At 56.5% G+C, this 16,149-nt stretch overlaps 1 protein-coding gene across 1 annotated transcript; it reads right to left on the bottom strand.

Moving 5' to 3' along the window:
* On the bottom strand, window positions 4,322-14,047 carry CALM3 (calmodulin 3). Its single transcript, NM_001244209.1, has 6 exons — window positions 13,880-14,047; window positions 9,397-9,427; window positions 6,754-6,897; window positions 6,484-6,590; window positions 6,079-6,214; window positions 4,322-5,983 (listed from the first exon to the last, which is right to left on the bottom strand). Exons 1-6 carry the CDS (start codon window positions 13,880-13,882, stop codon window positions 5,955-5,957), a joined length of 450 nt encoding a protein of 149 aa, NP_001231138.1. The 5' UTR covers window positions 13,883-14,047; the 3' UTR covers window positions 4,322-5,954.

Raw genomic sequence — 16,149 nt, 5'->3', positions numbered from 1 at the left:
AGCCATGGTAGCACAGACAGCTGGTCACTTATTCTGCTGGCTTGTCCTCCTTTCTCTTTTCTTATTTTTGGCCGTGCCCAGCTCAGGGATCGAATCTGTGCCACAGCAAGGACCTGAGCCACAGCAATGACAACTGCCAGGTCCTTAACCTGTTGAGCCACCAGGGAACTCCCAAGTTGGCTCTTTTTTTTAAATGGCTGCACCTGTGGCCTATGGCGGTTTCCAGGCCTGGGACTGAATACAAGCCACAGCTGTGGCAATGCTGGATCCTTTAACCCACCGCTTTGGGCGGTGGATTGAACCAATGCCTCCGCAGAGAACTGAGCTGCTGCAGTCAGGTTCTTTGTGTGTGTGTGTGTGTGTGCGTGCCTTTTCTTGGGCCGCTCCTGTGGCATGTGGAGGTTCCCAGGCTAGGGGTCTAACGGGAGCTGTAGCCGCTGGCCTAGGCCAGAGCCACAGCAACGTGGGATCCCAGCCGCGTCTGGGAACTACGCCACAGCTCACGGCAACGCCGGATCCTTGACCCGCTGAGCGAGGCCAGGGATCGAACCCGCAACCTCATGGTTCCTAGTCGGATTCGTTAACCACCACGCCACAACGGGAACTCCTGCACTCAGGTTCTTAACCCCCTGTGCCATAGTGGGAACTCCAAGTAGGCTCTATGTCAGGCTTAGTCTCTGCCAGGTTTTGTCCCCATGATGTAGGGGCGGGTGGGGGGAGGGGACACGGCAGTGACAGAGGGCCTTGGCCCTGTTCTCCTGGGGCTCATGGTTCAGAGTGGGGAGGGTGGAGTCTAAGGGGACATCAGGGAGGGCTTCTTGGAGGAGGAGATGGCTGAGCGGGACCTGAGGACTGGGGGAAAGTGAGCCAGGTAGAGGAGCACTGCTGTGCTCACAGTTCTCACTCTGGCCTCTGATGCCTCCTTTCTTTCTCCTCTCATTCATTCATTCATTCAAAGCACAGAGGAAACGAATCCGACTACGAACCATGAGGTTGCGGGTTTGATCCCTGGCCTCGCTCATTGGGTTAAGGATTACAGTGTTGCTGTGAGCTGTGGTGTAGGCCAGAGGCAACAGCTCTGATTCGACCCCTAGCCTGGGAACCTCCTATGCCGTGGTTGCGGCCCTGAAAAGGCCAAAAAAAAAAAAACTGACTAGTATCCATGGGGACGCAGGTAGGATTCCTGGCCTTGTTCAGTGGGTTAATGATCCGGCGTTGCCATGAGCTGTGGTGTAGGTCGCTGGCGCAGCTTGGATCCTGGTTTTTCTGTGGCTCTGGTGTAGGCCGGCAGCTACAGCTTTGATTCAACCTCTAGCCTGGGAACCCCCATATGCCACATTGTGGTCCTAAAAAGACCAAGACAAAAAAAATCCCCAAACTTCATTTCTGACCTAAGCCAAGCACACCCAGGCCAGTTCCCCAGGACTTGCACTGGGGCTACTGCACTCACTGCCCCACCTGCTGGCTATTTCGGGAATGACATTTAGAGGTGGTCTCCGAGCCACTGCCACACCTCTTCAGGAATTGAGGGGAACGTGGACTCTGATTTCCGGGCCCTAGTTGGGCACCTCCCGATGTGTCCCCATGTCTATTCACTCTCTCAGGACCGACTTTGAGCTGGCCTTACTAGGATCTGTGAGCCTGAGTTGGAAATGTCTTCCACTCCAAGCATCATCTCTCCTCGGTGCCTGCCTCGTGTCCATTAGCAGCACAGAGCTCCATCTCTGTCTTCAATTAATAAAGAGTGGGAACAGGAAGTCAGAGGTTTTTAATAATGCAGGCTGTCTGTGAGTAATAGTCTTTCAAAACATAAGGCCCAAGGGGGGAAATAAAATGAAGGCAGTAGAGAAGTGCAGGCAACATGATGCTGTGGTTAAGAAACGAGGGGCATTTGGGAGGTGGATAATCTGAGTTCCAGCTCAGACTCTTCCCAGAAGTGTGGTGCGAGAGGCTTTACCTGCTGGGGGCCTCCGTTCCTTTCCCGTCAGCTCCCAATGGTAACTTATCTCGTGCTCACACGCTCACTGGGGATTTTGCGCGTCATAAATGGGTGCCCAGTTTTACCAGGACTCAGTCTGGCCCGGGTGAGAATTAAATGAGATGATGTCTAGAAAGTGCTTGTCACAATCCTCTGAGGTGGATATTTTTATGGTCCTCCATCGAGAGAGGATTACTGTTCTCTATTTTGCAGACTGGTAAACTGAGGCTCAGAGAAGTGAAGTCACTGCTTGAGGTTGTCAGGTAAGAAGTGAAAAAGGCGAGAGCTGAGGCAGAGGGAGTGTACAGACGTGGCAGTGAGTGGTCTCACCGGGCTTGCAGCCCAATTCTTTGAGTCACCAAAATATGTCTTCCTCTCAACTCTAAGATCCACCACTGTGACCCCTGCCTCAGCCTAGCTGTCTCTGGCCTACCCGAAGCCATCTTTTCCTTTCTCTCTTCCTTTATGACCAATTAGCAGTTCCTGCTGTGGCTCAACGGGTTAAAGACCAGACGTTGTCTCTGAGAATTCGGATTTGATCCCTGGTCTTGCTCAGTGGGTTAAAAATTCAGTATCGGGGAGTTCCCGTCGTGGCGCAGTGGTTAACGAATCCGACTAGGAACCATGAGGTTGCGGGTTCGGTCCCTGGCCTTGCTCAGTGGGTTAAGGATCTGGCATTGCCATGAGCTGTGGTGTAGGTTGCAGATGCTCTACGAGTAGGCTGGTGGCTACAGCTCAGATTAGACCCCTAGCCTGGGAACCTCCCTTTGCCACAGAGATGGCCCTAGAAAAGACCAAAAAAAGAAAAGAAAAATTAGCATTGCTGCAAGCTGTAGTGTAGGTTGCAGATATGTCTCCGATCTGGCGTTATCGTGGCTGTGATGCAGGCCCTCAGCTGCAGCTCTGATTTGACCCCTAGCCTGGGAACTTCCATATTCTACAGGTGCAGCTGTAAACAAAGAAAAGACCTTTACTCTAAAGCCAGACAGCTGAGAGCATGGACTCCTTGGGACAGATCTGGTTCAGACGCCAACTCTGGCACTTTCTGCTTAATCACTTTGGACCAGTGTTTTCACTTCTCTGGACCTTGGTTTCATAGTCTGCAAAATGCAGATTAATAGCATCAGCCAAAATGGTTGCTTGGATGAGTCAATGAGATGGATGCAGATCTTAGAAGGGAGCCTGTGGAGTAGGGAAGCACCCAATAGAGAACGGCTCATGCTCCCTGGGCACCCACTGCACCCCAGGCCCGGCTCCTACAGGCTCACTGGGGATCCTCGGCCAGCCCCGGAGATCAGTGTTACCATAGCCCCACTTTACAGCAGGGACAGAGAGCCATCTACCCAAGGCCATATGCAGTTAAGGGCCCCAGCTCCCATTGCTCCACTGTCTTTACTGTACAAATACCCAGCTGCAACCAGGTGGCAGGAAAAGGGGACCCAGAAGCTGGGGTTTTGGCAAAATGGCTTAATAGCTCCCAACTTCCCCTCCCTCAGTGCTGGGCTCCAGCGACTGTCCCACACCAGGCAGATTCAGCCGAGGCCCGACCTCTCTGCCACAGGAAAACCCTTGAGGTAAGGCCCTGCCAGGCTTCTCAGTGCTCCCAGGCCAGGTGAAGGTGAGTCTTCTTATTCCACTGAGCTCTTTGCTTGCCTTGTGCCCGGCTGTGGCTGAGTGATTGTGCAGCTCAGACGTAGACAATGACAACCGACCATGGCCCGAGAGAGAAGCGCATGGGTTTTGCAGTTGGGGGCGGGCATATGTGTTTTGGGAAGAGTACCCCCCTCCGCCCTTCTTCTTTACATTCCCACTTAACTCAGGGAGCCTGAGGGGCATCCTCTTCCTCTGCTTTGCAGTTCTTCTGGTGTTTTATTTTCCCCAAGTCTCACTCCTCTGCCTTCTCCAGGAACTGTCTGAAGTCCATGAACTCAGGACCACACCCCTTTTCTCCCCACTGTTCAAACCTGGCACTTAGGCTGCCTGACCCTGATCCCTGTTGAGAACCCCCCTCTGGCCAAGGCCCCCAGACCCTGTCTTTTTGTTCCCCTGGATGACATCCTTCCTCCCCCTGCACAGCCACCTTACAGGGCCCAGCTCGATGCTGCCCCCCCCCAAGCGGGATGCTCTCATGACATGATGGACCGGTCTCATCCTGCAGACATTTGCATGACTGACATGCGCCCCAAGGCGGAGTGGGTCTCTCTGCTCAAGGGTGCAGGCCCCATGCTGCCGATGGCACTCTAAGCTGCCAGGACAGAACCCTGCCCTCAACGACCGTGCAGTCTGCTTGGGACCCATGCAGGGAGCAGGCCCAGAAACCAAGACAAGAGGGGAAGAGCCAACTCAGGTAGTCACTGTATTTTATTGGAAAACATTGATATATATTTTTCTTCACAGCTTGAACTGAACACAATATTGCCCGGTTTAAAAAAAAAAAAACAAAAAAAAATCAAAACCCAAACACTCCAAAACGTCCACAGCCTCGTGCCCACCTGCCCTTACCCTCAGCTCTCAGCTGGGTCTCCCACTGTGCTCCACCCCCCTTCCATCCCCGGAGGCTGGGGACCAGAGGGTGGACGACAAGAGATTCTCAAAGCTGGGCAGGTCCCAGGAAAAGCCACTTGATCGACCTGGGGGGTGGAGGGCAGATGAAATGAAGAGAAAAAGGAAAAAGAAAAATCCAGACGACCGAACTGCCCACATTGACTTCCTTGTCCCAGAGGCGAAAGTCAGAAGCAAGGTCACGGATCATGCTCTCCGCTGGGGTGCGTGGGGGCAGGCAGGTGGGCGAGGGGAGGGGCGGGCACGGAGACAGCGCAGAGGTGGGGGAGCCAGCCAAGTCACCACGGGGAAGCGGGAGGGGCCGGCTGACCAGGAAGCGGAGCTGCCTGCGCCCCCGGGGCCAGCTGGCCGACAGGATGGCTTTATTGCAGGAGTGTTCCCTGGAGAGCGAGGTGGGGCGCATCTGCCCTCTCCTCGCCCTCAGCTAGCCCGATGTGGTTTCGGATAAAATTAAAGTTTTCAGGGGCGTAGAGAAGAAAAAGGAAAGATAACCAGCACATCACAAAGCGGCCATCCCACATCCATGCCGAAGCAGGGATCTGGATGCAGGTGGGCGGGGCGGCACAGGCAGCACATGGGATGTTAGCACCAGGTATTTACAGGACAGCTTGAGATCACTTCGGGACGTGGGCTGAGCATGTTCAGAGGGGCCGGGGCAGCGCCCCCACCTGGCCCGCCCTCGGGAAGCCAATGGGATGTTTCAGAAGAGTGGCCCACGGGATCTGAGTGTTGTCCACTCTGCCCGGCCCCTTCTGTGGGTTGGCCTCCTCAAGCGGTAAAGAATGCCAGCTTCCAAGACTCCCTCGCCCCTTGACCTCCTCCTGGGCCACATTCAGTCAACGCAGCTCTGGAACCTCCCCCCTACCCCCGCCCTCAGTCCTTCTGGAATGCCTGTCTTGGCACCCCTGCCCCAACAGGCTTCCGGGATGGACACATGGACTCACGTGGCTGGTTGCATGCAATGGCCAGAGGCTGCTTTCCTCCCCAGCTGGGGGCTGAGGCCCGAGGCCCCTCCCTAGCAGGTCCTAGGACAGGGCTGGCAGTCACTCCGGCACCCAAAATAAGATGACAAACGTAAGGAAACAAACCAAAACGGACGAGAGCCACCCGGGCGGGAGGAGGGCAGAGGGCCCCCCAAGGGGAGTGGGGGGCTCATTTTATGAATGCATCAGGCCTCGGAAGATGTGCATGGGGCGGGGGAGGGCAAAAGGAATAGATGGGGGGCCGTGGGAGGAGACTGAGGAGGAAGAGAAAGAGCAATCATGCAGCTTGGGACAATCTTTTGTTGCTTTATCAGATTCTCAGTCAATCAATTGGTGTTTGCTAGAACCGGGATACGCAGGGGAGTGTTGAAGAGAGTGTGCGCGCGGGAAGAGAGATCAAGAGAACGGGCATCGCCAGCTGCCCGGGGCCTTCACTTTGCCGTCATCATCTGTACAAACTCTGTGAAGGCAGAGACGGGGAGGTCAGCTGGGGGGCCGGGCTCAGCCCCACGCCGCCCTCCCTGCCCTGTGGGTGGCGGGTGGGAGTCGGCTCACCTTCATAATTGACCTGGCCGTCTCCGTCGATGTCAGCCTCTCTGATCATCTCATCCACTTCCTCGTCGGTCAGCTTCTCACCCAGGTTCGTCATTACGTGGCGCAGCTCTGCGGCGCTGATGTAGCCGTTGCCATCCTGGGTGTTGGGGGAGACAAAGGTTTTGAGCTCGAGGCCTCAGCCCGGCTCTTCCCTGGAGGTGGCGGGAGAGAGGCCACAGCACAGGGACTGTCAGTCCTGCTCACTTGGGGCTTCCTGCAGGGGCAGAGAAAGATGGCAGTGGGGCTGGCACGGCGACCAGGGCCTCCCAGAAGTGGTGACTTGGTGACTGGGGTTGTGCTGGGCATTCCAGGGTCCCACCTGTCCTGTCTCCCTGCCGGAGTCCCAGAGTCACCCAGTCAGCTCACCTTGTCAAAAACACGGAAGGCCTCTCGGATTTCCTCCTCGCTGTCTGTATCCTTCATCTTTCTGGCCATCATGGTCAGGAACTCCGGGAAGTCGATGGTCCCGTTCCCTGCAAGGTGGGGAAGGGAGCAGGAAGGCTCTGGGCCTGGGTCCTGGGCCATGACCCCAGAGCCCTGGCAGGGGAGACACTGCTCATCCATCACCAGAGGAAGGCTCTCCATGGCCACCAGGGTGACTGGGACGGGGGCTGCCCACCCATCCTAGGGGCTCACCATCCGCGTCCACCTCATTGATCATGTCCTGCAGCTCGGCTTCGGTGGGGTTCTGTCCCAGGGATCTCATCACTGTCCCCAACTCCTTGGTGGTGATAGTGCCATCTCCATCCTTGTCGAAGAGGGAGAAGGCCTCCTTGAATTCTGGAGGGAGAAAGAGAGTGAGTCAGAGGCCAAGGACATAGGAAAGCCCTGACCTCAGGGAACAGGCCCAGAGAATCAGGCCCGCCTAAAGAAACCAGAACGAGACTTCGATTCCAGCCCAAGCCTCTCACCTCCGTACTCAGGGCCACCCCTTCCTCCTCTCGCTCAGCACTTACTAAGCACCTGGCTTAGACCAGGGAAAGCCACCTGTTTCGCCAACCTAGCTCAGGGAGGACAGAGTGGAGAGTGGACCGACAGCGGCCTTAGATCATTCTATGTTTCTCTTTGATCCCTGGCTTCAGCCTCCCCCTCAAATGATGAAATGGGCCAAGGTCCTGGAGGGGCCGAGAGCCAAGAGAAGTCTGCAACTGAAGTATGCCAGCCAAGGGCAATGATTGGGAAGGGAAGGGAAGGAGAGGCCGCAGAGGCCTTTGGTTGGCACGGCCTCCCTCCTTACTGGGACCGCCAGCCCCGTGCCTGGGGTTTCCAGAGGAGCCGAGCACCGCGTGCGGTGGAGTGTGGGGGTGGTCGGCAGTGGAGCACGGATGATGGCCGAGGCGTGGGGTGGGGGTGCGGGGGAGGAAGGGGAGGGGATGGCTGCCAAGCCAGGAGGATGAGGAGCTAGTGGTGCCGAGTGGGAAGGCCACAGCTGGGGATGCATCAGGAGCCGGGAGCGGAGCACGTGGCTCCTGCCCTCCTACTGGGCCCAGTTTGGCACCTGGTGCTCCCTACCCCCAAACCCTCAGAGAACAGATGCCTGGCAGCCTATTCCCAGAGGGTGTGGGCTGGGGCAAGGTGGTGGACAGCTTGCTAATGGGGACGGGGGTTGGGGGGTGGAGATGTGGGGTGTGTTTTTGTGTCACCCGAGGGCAGAGCTAGGGTCATGGGTGTAACAGGCATGGTGGGAACCACGCATACAGCCGAGAAGCTCTGCCCCCGCCTTTGGGCCCTGGAGAGCCATGCCTCTCCTCGGGGACACTGGCACCTCCCCACGCTGAGCCCTTGTTGTTCTTTGGGGGGGGGGTCCCATGGGCACCCTGTGCTCGGGATCCCTTAATAAGGCGCCGTTTTCTGGCTTTCCTCAGTGGGTCTCCAGAGGCACCCAGGGCCAAAGTTTACAAGCTGAAAGTGTGACTCTGTGCTGGGGGTGAGGGGAGGAAAGGAGAGAAGGCACGTCCACTCCTGCCTCCTCCCACTTCAGGACTTGTCACGTGTAGCCGTTTCAACTGGACAGCAAAACTGGGGTTGGTAGCTGCTGGGGCCCAGGGGCTACTCTGTGGTGGCCCAGGCAGCTCATAGTGTGGGGAGAGGGGAACACAGACACTCAACACACTACTTCCTGCAGCTGTGACTTTCTGGGCTTTGGGGGCGGAGGGAGCTACAAAAATGAATTCGATGGGACCCAAGGATTTCTTTTAGCTTGCTGGCAGAGAGGTGATCACTGCTTTACCTTATTTTAGTTATTTAGCCAACAAAAATTTACAAGCACCTATTATGTTTTAGGCACCAAAGGTACAGCAGGGACCAATAAAAACAAAGCCCCCCCAAAAGGAACTCATCTAGTGACAGGAGACAGAGCAGGCAAAGACATCGTGAATAATCTCAGTGAGAAGGGCTATGAAGGAAACAGTGACGTAAAGGAAGCTTGTCTATTTGAGAGACAGTCAGGGAAGGCTGCTCCAAGGTGACATTTGAGCCGAGACCCAAAGGATGAGAAGATGCTGCCCATGCAAAGTGCAAAGAGCGGGGGAGGGGAAGAGGTATCTCTGGCAGAGGAAACAGGCAGAAAGCGAGTGCAAGCACGCGCAGAGGGGAGTGCAGAGGTGGGAGTGACAGCCAGCTCCTGGGCGGCTCCTAAAGTGGGCCAGGAGCTCTGCAGCCCCACAGGGAGGCAGGGAGCTCACCTCCTGAGCCTGACCAGGAGGCGTTGGGACAAACAGCTGGGCTCACCCTGCAGCCACTGATTAAAAGGCCGAGATGAGGAGTTCCCGTCGTGGCGCAGTGGTTAACGAATCCGACTAGGAACCATGAGGTTGCGGGTTCGGTCCCTGCCCTTGCTCAGTGGGTTAACGATCCGGCGTTGCCGTGAGCTGTGGTGTAGGTTGCAGACGCGGCTCGGATCCCGCATTGCTGTGGCTCTGGCGTAGGCCGGTGGCTACAGCTCCGATTCAACCCCTAGCCTGGGAACCTCCATATGCCGTGGGAGCGGCCCAAGAAATAGCAACAATAACAACAACAACAACAACAACAAAAAGACAAAAAAAAAAAAAAAAAAAAAAAAAGGCCGAGATGACCCATGGCCAGGAGAGGCGCACAGCCTCGCCATCTGGTGAGGGCCGGCTTGGGACGGTGGGGTTTGGTGTTACTGGGGCAGTGGTGTGCTCTATGCACACAAGTTTATCTGTCAGATGTTCCTCCTGGCCCGAGTGAGATTTGGCCGGGGATGCAGAGGCTGTCCTGCGCCAGGGGGAGGGGAGTGAGGGAGGGAGGCCAGCTCACCTGCAATCTGCTCCTCAGTCAGCTGGTCAGCCTGGAAAAGCAGGAAGGAGAAAGTTAGTCACGGCTGGGCTGGCCACCCGGCCGCCACAGACACATCTTCCTCTCTCAGCCCGGCCCCCTCTGGCGAGGCCGGTTCCGTTCGGCCTTCCAGGTACCCAGGCAAGGAGGTCATGCCAGAGCCAGGGCCTGGGATCAAGGCCGGCGATTCGGGAGGCTGGGGACAAAGGTGGGCTAGAACCCCAGGCCTGCCTGACGCGGGGCCCGATTAAGTTGCCCAGACCCCAGGGTTTCCAACCCGATCCCATCCTCTGGAGCCACAGTGGGTGGGAAGAAGTGCCGCCCCAGCCCTAAACCACTGGCACTGGCACAGCACGGGTTCACATCTCTGAGCCGTTACTGCCGCTGGGAGCCCCAGAGGCTGAGTGAAGGGAGCAGTTGCCCTAGAGGCCTAATCAGGCAGCTCTAGAAGGCTCCAAACTGAAACAGGCCAGTCCTGGGGCTGGGCAGAGGGAGGATGTCTGGGCTCTTTGCTAGTTTCTGTGTCACCGCTGTAGAGGCACTTGGTCCAAGCACGGTGAACCCAAGTGGCAAAAATTCTCCTAAGCGCTCGCAGAGGCACTTGGAGTGCCTGAGAGCGCCCCATCAGGCGCAGGCAGCCCCCCACTCCCCTGGGCAGGGTAGGTGCAGGGTGCCATCCTGCTGTTTCTTTTGGGCAGGAAGGGCAGTTGTTGGGGAGGGGACTGCAGCAAGCAGGGCGCTGGTGGCAGGGTCTGTAGGACTCAAGTCAGCTTCCCCTGCTGCGCTGCAGTTTTTAACCCTTGCTGGCCCTGGCCACTCTGGGGACTGGCCAGTTGGTGGCAAGCAGCCCTTGCTGCATGCGGGTTTGGGGGTGAGAAGCAGAGACTAGCCTGTCCCGCACTGGTGTGCTGGGAACCAGCCAGGCACAGGGATCCTCTGGGAAGAAGCTGGGAGCAGGGCTCAATCCCAACCTAGCTTTAGGCATCAAAAAAGGAATTTTCCTTGGTTTTTGTGAATGCTGCTAAGAAGGTACCACTCTCCCCACACCACTGCCCTCTTCCTTTATCTCCTTTCACAATTAGGGGAAAGGGCTCCACATCTACAGCAGAGTCTGAGAGCCTCCCAAACTAATGCGTACCATTGTGCATATCTGAATTATTCTATGTAGGGGTTCCAGAGATTCCATGCAAAGCTAAGGACAACCACCTCCCACCCTGTCCCAAATATGAAGACTGATGACATTAGAACTAATCAAAAATGTCCTTTGTCATTTTTTTTTTTTAAATCTAAGGGAAGAGGAACTTGAGCCAAGCCCCAAATAGGCAGAATAGGAGAGGAAATCAAAGTGATGATAAGAGGGGGGAGATGGCTAAGGGAGGGGGAAGCAGGAAGGTAGAGAAGGAAAAATACCACACGTGCACATTCTGGAAAAGTCCAAAGTCTAAAGAGAAGGTTAGGAGGCACAGTGGAGACACTTCTGCACTGCTTTCAAAAAAGACCCAGAGCTGCTGGGCTCCTGAACGCCAACCTTACAGCCCCAGGCCCACAAGCCCCTTGTTCCACTCACTTCTCTTGGCTTCTACAGGCAAAGAGGACTGAGCTGATCCCCTAGGCTCTGACACCCAAGGAAGCTGCTGGGGGAAAGTGCGAAGAGAGGATGGGCTTCTGGTTACCAAGGCCAGGCAATGCCAGGGGAGCAGGGAGAGGCAGAGCAGAGGGGAGAGCAGCAGTCTGGGGAGGAGGGCTGCCGTTCCACCCGCTTCTATCCTCTCCCCTGGCCTAGATGGCAAAAGCCAGTCTACTCAGGGACCTTCGCACCCCACCACACCATGCTCTCTGCAAGAAGCTCACTTCTCCCCACCTTCAGGCAGCACCATCAGGGGTAGGGGCTGGGTGTAAGGAGGTTGGGACAGGTTGCAGAACGCCCCAGAGCGGCTCGGGGCTCTGAAGGCAAAGGCCGGTGTCTGCAGCTCCCTCCCCACCGACAAGCTGGAAGGCGCAGAGGCGGCACTGCCACGTTCCACTCCTTTACAAGGTTGCTGCAAATAGGCGTGGCTCTGCCTGTGGGGCCTGTCACACGCACACTCTCTCTCTCCCTGCTAGGAGACCCTCTCCCCTGCTTGGGGAAGGAGGTCTGAGCTCTGAGCCTGAGATGGCAAAGCACAGCTACTGCCCAGAACATTGACTATCTGAGAAGTGATCCCTGCTGGGGACCACTTCTCAGGGCTTCTTCCCTTTCCAGATCTGAACATTTTCAGCTTTCATCAAAAACTGTCTCGAAAATAACCCAGCTGGTGTCCTGCTTCCTTATCCCACATTTTAGGCTCCAGCAAGGGGCTGGACATGAAAAAAAAAAAAAAATAATAATAACCTTGAGGTGGGGGAGGGAAGAGAGTATTATTTCTCTGCCTTGCCCCAGCCCCCAACCAATGCCAGAGAGCAGTGTTAGATGAGATCAGAAACCAAGGCCAGGGCCTCTCACCCGGGCCAAGGAGGAGCCACAGCGCTCAGGCCAAAGTCCAAGGCCAGTTAACAGCGACTCGTCCCACCCATACCTTGCTGATTACATACGGAAAGAGAAACTAGTCAGGGCCAAAGCTCGGGTCCTATTTGGGAGGTGGGGGACCTCTTGGCACCTGCCAGTGATTCAGGCACCTTTAGCAAGTTTCTGCTCGGGGAAAATGGGGTAGCGGTGAGAGGAGCCATCAGGTCTGTGTCAGCAAGTATGAGATCTGATACACAGCAGCGGCTGCCTGTTCTCCCTGGCCTTGCCAGGGAGGATGGCTGCACCTGGTTCTGAGGCCAGGCCTGGGGGGCTGTGGGTGTTGTGGGTGGCAGAGACTAGAAAAGAACTCGTTCGCTGGTTTTCTCTCAAAGCCCTAGCTGTGTGAATTCACAGAAGCACTCAGTGAGGGCCCTGAACGGAACAAGTGGACCTCAGGCCGATGAAGGGGTCCCTTTGGAGGTTCTCTCTGGTCAAGCTCTGCAGCCCCCACCCCGAGGCCACAGGAACAGGCGTCTGATTGTCACTGACGCCACACTGTACTGCACTGTCATTTGGCACAAGCGAGGAGATGCAGAGCAGTGCGTGGAGCTGGAGACCACGAGAAAACCAACACTCCTGTTTGGAGAAACCAGCTCTCTTGGTCTGAAAGGGCCATCAAGGGGGTGAGGTTCAAGGCTTAAAAAGCTGGCTCATTTGATGCATCCCAAACTTTGATTTCCCCACCCCCATTTCATGCAGCTTCAGTGCGCAATAGAGGCCGGAACAACTCCGCCCACTGGCTCCCACTGCCTGGTGCCCTCTGCCCAGCCCCATCTTATGAGAAGGGGACCCTAGACCCACTCTCTCTGGCCTCTGCAGCCAGCCGCCCCCCATCCAGAATGAGCAGTCTTTGTCCCGGCTTTGCCCTGGAAACTTCCAGGAAGCTACCCACATCCACCTTCAAACCTAGGCCAACCTCAGCTGCCATTCATTTGCTCCAACATGTCTGCGGATCTCCTTCCACCACCCAAATCAAAGTGCTCGCCCACCCCTCACCTTGGAAACCCACCCCCTCGTGAACCCAAACACAACACTCCTCCCCACTCCTCTCCCCCCAAAACCAACCTCCTGTCCTAGTTTACCAGCCTTAACCCACTGGTAACCTCAGAATCTTCCCTGGCTGCCCCCCAACATCAACCACAGGGCCCCCGGACCCCGCACCACTGGCAAGCACGCTATCCCCTTTTAACCACTTCCCGACCCCAATCCTTTCCAGTCCCCATAGACTTCAGAGCATCTTCTAACCTCTGTCGCCACCCACCCTAGGCTCTTCCTCCCCAAGCTTGCACCTCACCCTCCTCCTTCTTCCTCTGCAATGTCTCTGGAGAACCTCCTTCTCTCCCCTCGAGGGTCTGGTCTGCAGGAGTGACCCCCACCTCCCTGGTCCCAGGAGCACCCCTCCCCACCCAGGCCCAGTTATCCACGGCCCCCTTTTGGGGAGCTCCCTAGCAGCCTGGCTTCCTTCCGATCCCCCTTCCCTGCATCCTCTCAGGACCCAAAGCCTTTATCAGGGCACAGATCACCCCCTTCTCTAGCCAACGTTTCTTCCCTCGCTCCCCTGGAATTCAAACACCCCACTTCGGGGACCAAACGCCTCATTCTGGGTCCAGGAGCCCTTCCCATTTGAGGGTCCAGATGCTCCATCCCGGGTTCCAGTGCCCCCCTTGGAGGACTCAGGTGCCCATTCTGGGGTCTAACTACCCCATGCTATACTTCTGGAAGACCCCCAAAGCCCTTGTGGGATCCAAATGTCCCGCTCTGGGTTCCAATGCCCCCGACTGAGGAGCAGAGAGGGGTCCAGAGGCGCTCGCTGGGGCCGAAACGCTCCCCCATTCTGGGTCCGCTCGCGCTCTCAGGGGTCCTGCCCCTCCGTGCCCGCCTCAGAGCCCCCGGCCTCGGCGGCCTCTCAGCCTCACTCACCATGGCGAGGCCCGGGGTGTCCGGAGCGCGGGGGTCAAGGTTCCTCCGGCGGCGGCAGCAGCTGCAGCAGCTCGAGCTCCGCCGCGCGTCCGCGCCTCCACACTCACTGCCCGCAGCGCGCGCCGCCGCCGCCGCCGCCCGCCCCAACGGTCCCTCAACGGCCGCCGCGCGCGCCCCGCCCCGCCCCGCCCGGCCCCGCCCCGCACGCGCGTCGCCGCACTGCGGCTCCCACGGATCCCTCCGCGCCTCCCTCCGCACCACCGGGCCCGCGGATCTCTCGCTCTCGGTTCGCGCAGACCTGTGTTTACGGCCGGCCGCGCGGGCACCCGCGCGGGACTACTTTCCGTCGCCGCGCGCCCCGCCCCCGTGCGGCTTTACTTTTCCCCTCGGCGGAGGGGCACCTTACGGCGGCGCGTGACGCGTCCCTGTGTGAGACGCGCCACTATTGGGCCCGGGTTATGGCGGAAATGAAAGCGCGGTGCCGATTGGTCCGGCCTTCCCTGCAATGCGTCAAATTGGGGCGAGCCACTGTGTGGTGGTGGTGGGGATTCTGAAATGTGTGGCTGCGTGGAGCCGTGAGGTGTAACGAGGCGAAGGGGAAAACTCTGTGACTGTTAGAGAAGCAACTACATAGTCTTTGCAGTCAGAGAGTAGTAAGAGGGCTGGTGGAAGATGCAGAAGCTCTTTCTCGGCTCTCCCCTCTAACAGATGGAAGATGGTGCAATCCAAAATGCTGGCCTGGAAGCTCCGCCCCTAACTGGACCCTCCGAGTTGGCGGGGTCTACAAGGTTCAGCTGGTTACTTAGAACTTCCACCTGTTGGGGCCAGGTGTCTCCACCCTGAGACACACTCTACAGGTGTGCAGAACGCCTGTCCCCCTGATTGGCCCAAGGTCTGTGAAGCTGGGGCCACCCCGGGACGATCTCTGGGAATATGGCATTAATTCAGCCTTCAATTAAGCCTAAATTGAGCGCCTCCTGTAAGGCTGGACCAGTGTACTTGGCTTGGCTGGGGAGCCCAGACTTGCACTGTCTTATTGTGTTGTAGACCACCTGACTCTTGCACTCCTTGTGCCTAGGTTCCAACCATAGGAGGAAAAGAGTGTGAAGGTTAACTGTGACTGTTTCCTGGAGCTCAGAAACAGTTGTGAGCGGTCATTTGATTGAATTGTGGTTAAAAAGGATGTGTGCAGAAGCGATATGTGAAACTTTTGGACATGCCCTTAAGGGGGTGGAGAGCATGCTGTCCTTTCTCTCACCTTGCCTGCTGATGGAACAGCCTGGTAGGCATTAGAGGAGAGACCAATGGGAGCAAACTCACCTAAGATCTGGATGATTTTCTGGAGCAGAGCTCACCTTTTTGTCCCCAGTGCCAAAATTTTATGCAAGAGAGAGAGACTTTTTTTTTTTTTTTTTTCTTTCTAGGGCCACACCTGTGGCATATGGAGGTTCCCAAGCTAGGGGTCAAATTGGAGCTACAGCTGCTGGCCTACATCACAGCCACAGCAATGAGAGATCCCAGCCACATCTGCAACCTACACCACAGCTCAGGGCAATGCCAGATCTTTAACTCACTGAGCAGGGCCAGGGATCGAACCTGCATCCTCATGGATCCTAGTCGGGTTCATTAACTGCTGAGCCACGACGGGAATTTTGAGGAATACATTTCTCTATGGCTTAAGTCACTGTTATTTTGGGTCACTGTGTTATAGCAGCCAAACATGAACGTGTTCCCTTTTTGGTTAGTGCCCTTGCATTGGTGGAAGCTGACTCGGATGCCTGCTTTGGGGGAGGACCTGTGGTTCAGGTGTAAACCATCAACTTTTCTTATTTCCATACCTCTGACTGGTTCAGAGCCAATTGTGTGTGCATGTGTGTGCATGTGTGGCATAATTTATTTATCTATCTATTTTTATTTATTTTTTTACTGTGGCATGTGGAAGTTCCTGGGCCAGGGATTGAACCCATGCCACAGCAGTAACCCGAGCTGCTGCAGTGACAACGCCGGATCCTTAATCCACTGCACCATGGGGAACACCACAGCATAATTTACATTCAGTGAAATGCCACAGGGAATTCCTGTCGTGGCGAAGTGGAAACGAATCCGACTAGGAACCACGCACGAGGTTGCAGGTTTGATCCCTGGCCTTGCTCAGGGGGTTAAGGATCCAGTATTGCTGTGAGCTGTGGTGTAGTTCTTAGACTCGGCTCGGATCTGGCATTGCTGTGGCTGTGATGTAGGCTGGTGGCTGTAGCTCCAATTAGACCCCT

Source organism: Sus scrofa, chromosome 6 (genome assembly GCF_000003025.6).
Source record: "Sus scrofa isolate TJ Tabasco breed Duroc chromosome 6, Sscrofa11.1, whole genome shotgun sequence".
Lineage (NCBI taxonomy): Eukaryota > Metazoa > Chordata > Mammalia > Artiodactyla > Suidae > Sus > Sus scrofa.
This window is presented reverse-complemented; position numbering and strand designations above follow the sequence as displayed.